Here is a 12,569-nt window from a genome sequence, read left to right as displayed (position 1 = left end):
TGCTAGCATATGGTGGTCAACTGTTAAAAAGAAATATTGCAGTGTGACATGCTTCACTCCATCTAAAAGTGTTTTTAATAACATTTTCCTAATTGCATTATAATTACTGTACATGCTGTTTTTATGACCTCGTGTTAATTGCGAGAAACTATGTGAAATGTACACTTTTATACTTTTTCTGTCACAGGACCATTGAGAAAAGCTAGTAAAGGCAAAAAGTTTATTAAAAGTGGTAAATAGCACAGCCGTGGCCAAAAGGATTGGTAGTAACATACATTGTGTTTTGCAAAGTTTGCTACTAATAATTTTTTTTCACAAGTTTCTATGATACACTGGAAAACAATGATAAGCATTTAATGAGTTTTAAAGCCTTTTATTGGCAAAAACATTCAATATATGCAAAGAGTCAATATTTACAGTGTTAGCCCTTGTTCTTCATAACTTCTGCAACGTTCTGGCATGCTGGATATCAGCTTCTGGGCCAAATTCTTACTGATAGCGATCCATTCTTGCCTTATTATTGCTCGGAGTTGATCACTCAAAAATGTGGGCATCTGCTTGTCCACTCGCCTTTTAAGGATTGACCACAGATTATCTATGGGATTAAGATCCGGGGAGTTGCCTGGCCACAGATCCAAAATCTCAATGTAATGATCTCCGAGCAACTTAATTATCACTCTTGCCTTGTGACATGGTGCTCCATCATGCTGGAAAATGCACGGATCATCACCAAATTGCTCCTGGGTCATTGGGAGAAGTTGCTCTTGCAGGAAGTTTTGATACCATTCTTTATTCATGGCAGTGTGTCTGGGCAGAATTGTGAGAGCCCCCACTCCCTTGGATGAAAATCAACCCCCACACATGGATGGTCTCAGGATGCTTTACTGTTGGCATGACACAGGACTCATGGTAGCGTTCACCTTTTCATCTCCGGACTATCAATTTTCCAGATGTCCCAAACAGTCAGAAGGGGGCTTCATTAGAGAAAATAACTTTGCACCAGTCTTCTGCTGTCCAATCCTTGTAATTCCTGCAGAATTTCAGTCTGTCCTTGATGTTTTTCTTGGCTTCTTTGCTGCCCTTCTTGACACTAGGCCATTGTCCATGCAGATGCACTCACACCAACCAGCTGCCAATATTGAGCAAGCTCTGCACTGGTGGTGACACGATTCCATAGCTGACTCCTCAGGAGGAGACAGTCCTGGCCTGGCCTGAAGACCTGAAGCCATCTTCACTGCAGTTGAACCTCTCTCCTTGAAGTTCTTGATGATCCAGTAAATGGTTTTTCAGGTGCAATATTCTTTGCAGCAATTGCATGTGAGGCCATTTTGAGGCAAAGCGATGATGGCTGCACGTCTTTCTTTAGAGGTAACCATTGCGAACAAGAACACAATGATTAGAAGCACTTCTTCCCTCCTTTTATAGCAATCAGTCTGAGTGATTTCACCTGACTAGTACTCGTTCACACTTTCCCAGGTGCTGCTGATATGATTAGTGAAATGATGTTAGCTGCTCATTTTGTGACAGGGCCAAAAAACAAAATAGTGCTTTTTGCAAGCTTTTTGCAATTATTTAAAATGCATCTGATCACTCTGCACAATAATCTAGAAACGATGTGAATCAACACCACAACAACTGAAGCAGAAACTTTGCGAAACAAAAAATGTATGTCACTGCCAATACTTTTGGCCACAGCTGTAGTAAGAACTTAAAGCATCTACTGTAAAAACATACACCTTCCTTCATACAAATATAGAGATTTTAACCAAAACATATGTCCACAAATATTTGCAGGTCTACACAAAGAGAAACAATCTGGCTTAGATTATACAATCTGTGACTGCAAAGAATGGACTGATGATTTTCTTCTTAATCCATTTAAATAAGTGCACTAAGGTTCTCACATGTGCTGTAAGAAAGCAGAAAGGATACGAGTCTTTTTTCAATCCGTTGAGCAAATAATACGTTATGCTGAACAAAGATAGTGGTAACGAGTGGGAAGATTATCACACAGAATATGAAAGTTCCTGTGTGTACTTACAAGTGCTTGCAATCATTAATTATGCTGGTTTGGTAGATGTCAGCTGCTTGGAAAGCTAATGAAAACAAACATGAGAGCAACAGTCGCTATGGCAATGTGAGGAATTACGAATATTTTACAACTGTAAAGCTTTGAAAATTGTATATCTACACTTTCTTTACATATTTCTCTCTGTCTGTCCTACGAAAACACTTAAAGGGTCATATTCTATACTTTTTAGAATTTAAACCTTTGAAAAATAGCCTAAAGGAGTCATAAGCTGGCCCAGAAGGAAATGGCAGACATTAATTACACTTTTCTGCTCTGATTCTGGGGGTAAATATGTGGAAATCAACTAAATGGATTGAAATATGTTAAAAGGTGTTAAACAGTGCCTAGAGTACTGCACTTTAATTGGTAGCTGAAAGCATTATGAAAATATCAGAACTATTTAAAACGATGGGTTCTATTTACAGGACACACAAGTTGCTTTGGATAAAAGCTTCAGCCAAGTGAATAAATGTAAATGTCTACGTAGTACATCCAACTCTTGTTTTAAAGAAAGCAAGCAAAATATCCTTTTCCGTGACATGTCTCCTTTAAATATGGTGGCACATGGAAAAATGCAACCACACTATGATTGACAGAGCATTACATCTCTAAGCACTCTCAAAGCCAAAAAAATAAATAATTGTGGAGAGCTTAAAATTATAAATGTATGTTGCTCGGCATGTACACACATTCTTTTTCTGGATTTACTCAAGCACAGTGTTATTTGTTAATTCTACATTTATTTAATGTGATTCCAAATATGGCAAAACGAAGTCCAATCCAAACCACAGTCAGCGGTCACGCTGCATGAGAAATGTCTAAAAATACAAAGCGCAGGATAAATCTCCCAGCTAATTAACACAAATTATTTTTGTTCCTGATTTTGAAGAGCCACAAATTCCAGCTAATTTAACAAATAAAAATGCAGCTCGGAATCCAAGAAAGCACAGTTGGTATTTGAAAGTTCCTGATTTCTTGAAATACTTGAAAGTATTCACAAGAAAAGTGGCATACAGATGGTGTTTTATGTAGCTGACCAGCATTTTTATTGGTGAACAACATGCCTTTGCTAGTCCACCAAATAAGCCAGCACCAAACCAGCACAAACCAGCTTGGGCCATCATGGAAATTCATGCTGGACTTTTCAGCTTGGCCGTTTTGCCTGCACACTAGTTGGAGGGGCCAGTCTGCATACTTGCTCCTACAAGCCTTTTGGATTATCCCTTACCACAAATATACACAACCAGAGCACGAGGCATACCATCAACTCTCTAAACATCATGTTCAGCTTGATCCTACTTTAGCAACAACACAAAAAGGCTAAAGAAAACCATATGTGCAGTAACTTAAAACAAGCCTTAAACCAAGACCTCAAATGCCCTTTCCATGCTGGGGCTTGGTAATATATTGAGCTATTGTTTCAGTCTGCCACTTGCAATTTACAAACCATTCTCACGCTGGGAACAAATCTGTCTACAATCTATGGCCATGGGCAGACAAACATTTTTTAAATGGTTTTAGTAGTTTAGCAGTGCTCTAAGCCACTAATGAGCATAAATAAGACAGATCAGGATAACAGAAAGCAGAATATCATTAAAGTCATCATCCTGAGACAGGTGTAAAAGGATTATACAAGTATGTACAGGCACAGAGACAAGGAGGACACAAAAAATACTTAACGTGCCAAACAAGCTAAAATAAAACATAAATGATTAGAGAAGCATGGTATTTCTATCAGGAAGACTCGCAGACTTGAGTGAAATTTAAGATGACATTTATTTGATGAATATAAAACAGAAATGTAATGTCTCTCTTTGGCATAAGCCCAGTCTGGCGTTCCAAAGAAGTTGTACTCGGAACCATCATATCCTGCCAGAGATAGGATGCATGGGCGAGCAGCCTAACCCTGTGCAGGACAGGACTCAACTGGTGGTAGTGGGATGGGGGAGGTTGCTGTGTTAGCACACTAGCTAATGGTGCAATGATGTACAGCTGCTAGTCTTCCGGCTAGAACTACGTTGCGCTTACATATCCATGACTTAACGATATTGGCCAGTTTTTAGTATTTGTTTTTACACCTGTCTCAGGATGATGACTTTAATGATATTCTGCTTTCTGTTATCCTATTTCTGTTTTCACAGCATTACCTAAATACCATTCATGCAATGAGTTTATCTTGACTTGAACCACTTGACTTGACTTGACTTGAAATTATTTATTTTTCCTTGATATTAACAGTAGGACTGAATAACGATACAGACGATACAGATGATACGATTTGATTAAATTCACAAGCTCTCGATTTGATTCTGATACGATTTGATTACATTCTGATTTATTTGGGTATATTTCAGTTATAATGTTCATTTTATTTACATATGAAAGAAATATAATCATTAATTATTATATAATTAGAAACATTTGGAAAACGTCACAGAGCCATTCAATTACACTTTTCAGGGAAATCAACCAATAAATAGCTTACTTGTATGAGATTACTATTTCACCATAGGAAAAATGTATTTTTCGCATTTGTCTGCACTGGTTGATATCAGAAGTAGATCATATTGAAGCTTAATTTTAAAAAACAGACAGCACACTCTGTGTATGCCAAGATATTTCAAAATGTTTTCTACTGTACATTAAAATGTATTGATGACCGATTTCACTTGCAGCATCTAAAATACTAGATTGAAGCTTAAGTCTAAAAAAATGGTAAATCAGTGCATCCCTCTGCATGACCCCATTCAGTTTTCACAGCATTACCTAAACACCATTCATGCAATGAGTTTATTTCTTTTGACAGCAGCTTGCAGAGCAGTTTCTGTTTAGGATACATTTCCTCAAAGTAGTCGATATGTGGAGGTTGTAGAATATCCAGAGCTGACAGCACCTGTGGAGAAACAAAAACAGAGCGCCAGAGGTCAACTCTGACGCCACAGATCGTGGGCACTGACACCAGCCATCACATGACATTTGTTTCTCAGACACTGTCAGCCCAGAGAGAGCCCATGAGAGCCTACTGTTGGCACCATGGGGATGGCACGTAGATAGCACGAGTTAGCTAATTCTAACTGATAAAAAAAGAGTTATGAGGGATGAGGGAGGGGAAGATGGGTTATTGAGCTCACATTGTCATGCTTGAAGAAGCAGAGCATCTTCAGCTCACGGAAAACCCTTTTGCAGGACACAAGGTTTTGGAAGACATTGGGCATCTTTTTGAGGGCCACTCGTTTGCCATCCCTGGGGTCCGTCACCGACCTGAGGAGAAAAAGATTAGAGATCAGTGAACAACAAAATACAGGGATATCAACTGATTAACAAAATTAATCAAATGAATTCAGGGTTCCCACACTTTCTGATCAATGAATTTCAAATGAAAATCAATTCAACTTTTTCCAGTTACTCTGGATTAAGGATTTACTCTCAAATAAGGAGTACAAAATATATATATTTTACAAAATAAACTCACAAACAGCAATTTTCTATTATAATTTCCATGTTATTTTACGATTTTATTTATACCAATGACTTTTCCAAGACAGTAATTCACAATCTTTAAATTCCCTCATATTTTCAGGTTTTCCATAACTGTGGAAAATAACCCAGTTAATTACATGATATGTTGATTAATTCAAAATAATTTCAAATAATCAAATGTATCAATATTTGCTGAGAAAAGCCCCCATGTTAAGATTCGATGAGATTATTGTAGTAGACAAGTAATGCATTGAACAGACATTACGAAAAGTGGCTTAAGAGGTCAATAGTTGGTTTTATTTCCATATCATTGAACATAAGCCTATCACTGGCCTACAGCAATACAGTACATTATGCAATCACGTTTGTTGATAGATCGGAGGAAGACTTGAGGGGATGTTCATACAAGACACTTTCTTCCATTCCATCAGGGATATTTTTTCATTGCATGTCTATGTACTATATCTATGTCTATGTATGTGTTAGACAACATCTTTTTTTATAATTGTATCAATTCTTCATTTTAAATTGAGTGTTAGGGATGTTATGATCAGGATTTTTACAGCCAATACTGATTACCATTTTTTTTTTAATCCGATCAGCCAACGGCCGGTACCAATTGGGATCATTTAACCTTTTTATCAGGAGCTCTGTCTTAACCAGTTATATGTAAGCTTTCTGCTCACTGTCACTGATAAATCAATTTCCCTGTAGGTAATACCAATGCTGTTGCTTTAAAATTCTGTCCATTTTTTTATAGGCCTTAAAAACAAATAGGCTTACACAAAATATTCTCCATATTAGGATATATAGGCCTGTAAATAACAAGCTTAAGTTGATAACCCATTGGTGTAATTAAACAATATGTTTTGGTTATTTTTTGCCACCATTTCATTCAATAATTTTTATTAATTATTTTATTTATTTAAATTGTACTTTCCCATGCATCATAATATAGTATCTCCAATAATTTGACTTTTAACAGTCTTTGTTGTTTATAACTACAATCCTTCCCATTTCACATTGTAGGGTGTTGGTAATATTAGTTCTGCTTTCACTTGTTCCCACTGCAGTTTTATGATTGGAACATTGTCTCTCGTGACAAAAAAGCTGATAGAAGAGTGCAAGATTGTGGACTGAACAGGTGCTACTCTTAATGCTGTTTGCTTGGGAGTTATTTAATAAAGATGTTTGAATTAAATATCAACTTGTAGCCCACGTTATTATTATGATACCAGAGGAGACTGAGAGGCCGCTGATGACAAAAATTAAGATTGTTTTACAGGACGTGCCTGTTTCCCTTTGCCCTGTTGCATATGAAACACCATATACACAAGCGCTTTTCAAATTCATCATACCAGTCACAATGCATCATTCTTAAATGCCGAAACAAGTTTGTTGTCTTACAACATTAGGGCCAATGTTCCCCACACTCCCCTGATGTCATCATAGCAATGCTGAAGATTGAAAGGAGCTGCTTGTCTTTTGCGTCTTGGGTGATCGGTTAATGTGATCGGCCAAATTATGAGGTGGCTGATCGATCAAAGCATCCTTATTGAGATCCCTAACTGAATCACATTTTTGTGAATTACGATAAAAAAGGAACAGCAAAAGCATGAGAGTTGATAAAAAGGCAAACGCTGAAGGGTCTTGAGTCATGGCCATGAATGTTGCCAGTTTGTGGACATCTTTTGTCACAGTGCCTCTCCTTCTTTCCATGACAACAACACATTTTCCACAAAAATTTTTTAACATCACATGAATGCAGCTATCATTTCTGAGCATATGGAGTCATTTAAATGCACCTCTGTGGAACGTTTCGTCTGTTTGCCGGTTCGTTTTTATGCACCGACTATTTTCGGAACTTTTCCTCGATTGGATATTAGTCATGATTCTGAAAGAAAGCTTTTGTGTGTTTATCATAAACACAAACTGCATAAGCAGTTTCAAACCAATAGCTATACACCGATCAGCAACAACAATTTTACAGAGCTGCTATCTGAGTTACTGTAGACTTTGTCAGTTCGAACCAGTCTGGCCATTCTCTGTTGATCTTTCTCTTCAACAAGACATTTCTGTCCACAGAACTGCCGCTCACTGGATGTTATTTGTTTTGACACCATTCGGAGTAGATTCTAGAGACTGTTGTGTGTGAAAATCCCAGGAGATCAGCAGCTACAGAAATTCTCAAACCAGTCCATCTTTTTAATTTAACACATAAAAAGCAGCATTCATATACAAGAACAGCGAGACACAGCGCAATGGTCAAAGACGTCAGTCTAGCTGATGTTAACATAGGTAAACAATTAATAAACCATGCAAATGAATTCATAACACATTTAGTGCTAGGCATCCATTGACCAATAGGAATGTCAGATAAGAGGAAATTAATTTGGCTGTATTCCTGCTTGATTTCAAACCGACATGGCTCTTTTCACGCCCTTTACACATTCCTATCCTCTGTCAGAGCTTTCTTATTAGATTTTATGCATTTAAAAACAATTTATGGACAAATTACACAGACATTTGTTCTGCATTCTGTGTTTCATGAATGAGACCATAGGGCTACACGATTTGAACGAAAAATCAAATTTAGCAATTTTTTTTTCAAATATTGCAAATGTGATTTGAACTGCAATATAATAAACAAAAAACTAGTAAGTGATTCATTTTGATCAAAATTTTATAATTTTTTGCACATGTACTAGTACCAATAAAAGACTTGGGCTACTGAGGGATCACACTTGAGACCTCTTTAAAATTGAATTGAGACTAAAACACATTCTCCTTAACATCTCCTTTTGAGTTCCACGGAAAATAGAAAGTCAGACAGGTACAACATAAAAGGCGAGTAATGATGACAGAATTGTTGGTAACACTTTACAATAAGGTTCCAGTCATTATCATTAGATAATGCATTAGCTATCATGAACAAACAATCAACAATATTTTAAAGCATTTATCAATCTTAGTTAATGTTAGTTACTAAAAATGTTTTAACAATAATAAAAAGATATATATACACATACATACTATTAATGCAGTTTGCATTAATAAAGATGCTTGAATTAAACCTCATCTGTATCCTGTGTTATTATGATACCTGTGCCTGGTGGAGACTGAGAGGCTGCTGCCGTGGTTGGATAAAAGACTGCTTGCTTCACGCAGGATGCATCAGTTTCCCTTTGTCTAAATATAATGTGCTCACTGCACATAGCGAAAGGAACCAAATTCGTAGCACATATGTTGTTCTGAGCACGAGTTGTAGAGCACAGAACTGCTCTGAAAACACTGTAATAATGCAACACAAACAGGACAGAGCAGGGTATATACGCTTTGAAAAGCAGTGCGCGAAGACTATTTATTTATTTATTTAATGAAATCACAACCCTTTGAGGAACAAGGTCATATCGCGATTTCGATTTAATTTCAATTTATCGTGCAGCCCTATGAGACCCCCATGACTTTGCCAAGTCTGCAAATCCCAATTTTAAAATTCCCTGATATTTTCTAGTTTTCCATGACTGTGGGAACCCTCAAAGCAATAGGTTAAACTAATAGGTTAAACCAATAATAGGTTTGCAAAATCGAATGCACTGTCAGGTCACACTAGGCCAAGGGATTCTTTGAGATGACACCTTTATTTATCATTTGTTTATTTGAGTGATCTGACGGGGAGGAAAGAGGTATGACATGTTAATACTAAGTGCAGTGAGGTAACATGCTTAAAAACTAAACCCACAATGGAAAAGCCAGAGAAAAGTCTGTAAATGGGGCACATCTTATGTCAAAAGACACAAGACTGTGCTGGATATATCATTTTTATTTTGTTGTGTATATGGGAAGTGTATATGAGGAAAAGTAAACCAAGCAGGGATGTAGTGAAATGGAGTGGTAGTTGAAATATATTATGGATTAAATAACGACTGAGGTGTTTATTCAGTGTATGAAGAAAACAGTGATCCGCAAACTGAATGATTAACAGAGGGGAATGTCTCTTGGGCCTGCACCATGACACGCACTAACACAGTCTGGTCACGGCATGTGATTCACAAACTGGATTAGACAATAGCACGAGGGAGCAGAGAGAGAGAGAGAGAGAGAGAGAGAGAGAGAGAGAGGTTTCTTTGATAAAAATGTTATAGCTAAAACACTGCCATCTCTCCTCAGTATCAAAACAAGAGCCAAAAGCAAGAAATAAGGACAAGTTTCTTGAAACAAATTAGCTATGAAGAAAGATATACAGTGGGATCCATATATTAGAGACCACTTTGATAATCTGGGATTAGCCATATAGCGGCGTGCAATATGTGGCCACTCCATACAAATTTCATCTCAGATGAAGATGATCAATAGTTTGGTCCGCCTATTACATGCATTGAGAATTGCACAGATGCGCACTTCACAAGATGTTGAATGAGAAGTGGATTAAACTACTGTGAACTAGCCTACGAAAAATCTCTTCCTGGAGTGGTGCGTCAAAATAAAAGACCAAAGAAATTACAACAGAAACATATCACTACTGTATAATTTATTAATTTAACAAATTATAAAAAATATTTAATTTCCAAATAACAACTATGTGATAGAAAAGTGGACTGATATCCTAAGGTATCCAATGTAAATATAGTTACAGGTGTTAGAATCCGGTTGTGACTTCGGTTGTATACTCGTGGTAGTCAAAGGACAGGACACACGAGGGGATTAATTTAAGCATGAACAAACAAGGGTCAGGTGTCGCTTGCAGCTGAAAGTTGGCATGAACGGCATTCCCATGGATGCAATCAGGTTCCCATGGAAACGCTGATTCTGCATGCCAGCAGCACCTGAAACACATGAGGGCAAAAACTTCAACACGCTTGGAAGAAAACAAACAGAGAACGATGATGCCATGGTCCACGTCAGACGAAACACAACCTGACAAGGTTTACAGGACCGTGACATCACCGGGGAACGCACGGTGGTAATTTGCGTACTGCGGTAACTAACAACCGAACCCGTGCACTCACACAGAGAATGAACATGAAACACGAGACAGACGGGGACGATAATACCACGGTCAGACAGAAATCCAACCTGACAAGGTGATTGGACATGATAATCACAATCCCTTATCAACAGACATCCAGTTATTGAACTGATTAAAGAGTCAGTTTGACAGAGCACACAGATAAAAATTACAAGGAAGCGTGCATGCACATTTAATGAGGATCTTCAAAAAGAGTTTACATTTCGTAAAAAGGAGCCACAGACAGAGTCTAGTAAAGTGAGGTATGAGATTTGTGGAGCTCACTTTTCCATCGACCACGGAGGCCACACTGACATTACGCAGCATGTTCATACAAAAAAGCATGTGGATGCTGCTAAAAGTAAGAGTGCCAAACCAAGTGTTAGAGATATTTTTGTCAAGCAAAGTTCAGAATCTGACAAGGTGCACGCAAGTGAAGGACTTTTTGCTTATACCGTTGTGCACGGCCATAGCTTTGTACATTCATGACCTGAGAAATGTATTGCAGGCCAGGCTGGAAGTATCATTCATACCCTCTGACATTAAAAAGCTGTTGGATGCCCTGGTTGAAGCTGGTGACATGCGAGCAGATGATTTCTTTTGTGCAGTGTGAAACTTGTATTCAGCATTGGTGGATTACCACCAAAATTGGAGCCACTCATTGGAGAACAGAGAAACACTTGAGTGGGCCCTACTGAGAGAGACAACCCAGAGTGGAAAGCCATTCAGAGCAGCCTCCAAAACTTCTAATCCAGAAACCCCACTCTCAGTTTGATTGACGAAACCACGCTCTTTGATGAGAGGGCTTGCAGAATAAATGTTGTCACTCGTCGCATTACTGAGTGGAACATGAACAAGACGGCCGTGTCTGAGAGATGGACAGACGTTTTCGTGAGCTGGAGAGCAAGACTTCAGAGTCTTATATATAACAAATATAACAAAGTGATGAATTAATATTTAATTGGTAATTATTCCACAGGGCCACTGATCATTACAGATCAGTACAGACCTCGTCTTATTGAGGCTAATGTTAAAGTAAGGCTAGACTAATTTTATTGAGCCAGCAATTTGGCTACAACAATAGTATGCATATTTTTTTTCTGGATAGCAAGCCAATTGCTAATATAGAGTTAGGCGCTAGCTACAAATGTAATATTTGAGCGCTACTTAAGAACAGCATCTCAGATGTAGATGCTCAATAGTTCATTTCACTTATAATATGCATTTAGAACGGCCTGAGGAGCATTTTACCAGAATTTTAATAAGAAGCTAATTAAATTCTGTGAACTTGCCTACAAACAGACACATACAGGACTTCCTGGAGAGTTTAGAATGTTAAAAATAAAAGCGAGAGGGTTTAAAAAGTGCACGATTTAAATATATTACTGTTGGGTTTAAAATTACAATTAAAAGTCATTAATAATATTAATAACAAATTATTATTATTATTGTCAGCATTAGTATTTGTTTACAATTTATAACAATATTTAAGTTGAATGGGATCCAAAAAATAACTGTGAATAAAAAGTGGACTTTGTCTTGAGGCAAAACTAAAACTGGTTTCTTTTCTACTGATTACTTATACTGGAATTAGTTAATTTTGCTGCTACATTATCCAGTATACTAGATAATAAAGTGTCTCTTAATAAGCTATACATATTAAAGAGTAAACCCAATTAGTTCCACACAATAATGTAAAGATATTCTTAACTGATTATGCAAAAAAAAGATTCAGATTGCTATGCTGATAATAACATTAGAACTGAATTTATTTATGAATTTAGAAAAGAATGTAAAATAGAAGCACTTTCACTTGTGATATCAGTCTTTTAGACCTGCTGTAAACACTATAAGAAATATATAGGTGATAAACACACTGGATTAAAACATGAGACACAATGCAATAGATTTGCACAGTAAGTCTTACCAATCTTAGTTTAACAGAGCAACAGGAGTGAAGTACATGAGGGGGAGCCATGTAATTTAACTCATTAGAGCCATGTCAGCAGC

General features: G+C 37.3%; 1 protein-coding gene across 1 annotated transcript in view; it reads right to left on the bottom strand.

Annotated features, from left to right (window-relative positions):
* The window catches only part of LOC127632096 (serine/threonine-protein kinase NLK), a 95,199-nt gene that overhangs the window by 42,053 nt on the left and 40,577 nt on the right, over positions 1-12,569 (bottom strand). Inside the window, exons 2-3 of the mRNA XM_052110580.1 lie at positions 5,203-5,332; positions 4,909-4,964 (exon numbers count right to left, since the gene is read on the bottom strand). Coding sequence (XP_051966540.1) covers positions 4,909-4,964; positions 5,203-5,332 — 186 coding nt within the window. The remainder of the gene's footprint in view (positions 1-4,908; positions 4,965-5,202; positions 5,333-12,569) is intronic.

This window comes from Xyrauchen texanus, chromosome 38, assembly GCF_025860055.1.
Source record: "Xyrauchen texanus isolate HMW12.3.18 chromosome 38, RBS_HiC_50CHRs, whole genome shotgun sequence".
Lineage (NCBI taxonomy): Eukaryota > Metazoa > Chordata > Actinopteri > Cypriniformes > Catostomidae > Xyrauchen > Xyrauchen texanus.
This window is presented reverse-complemented; position numbering and strand designations above follow the sequence as displayed.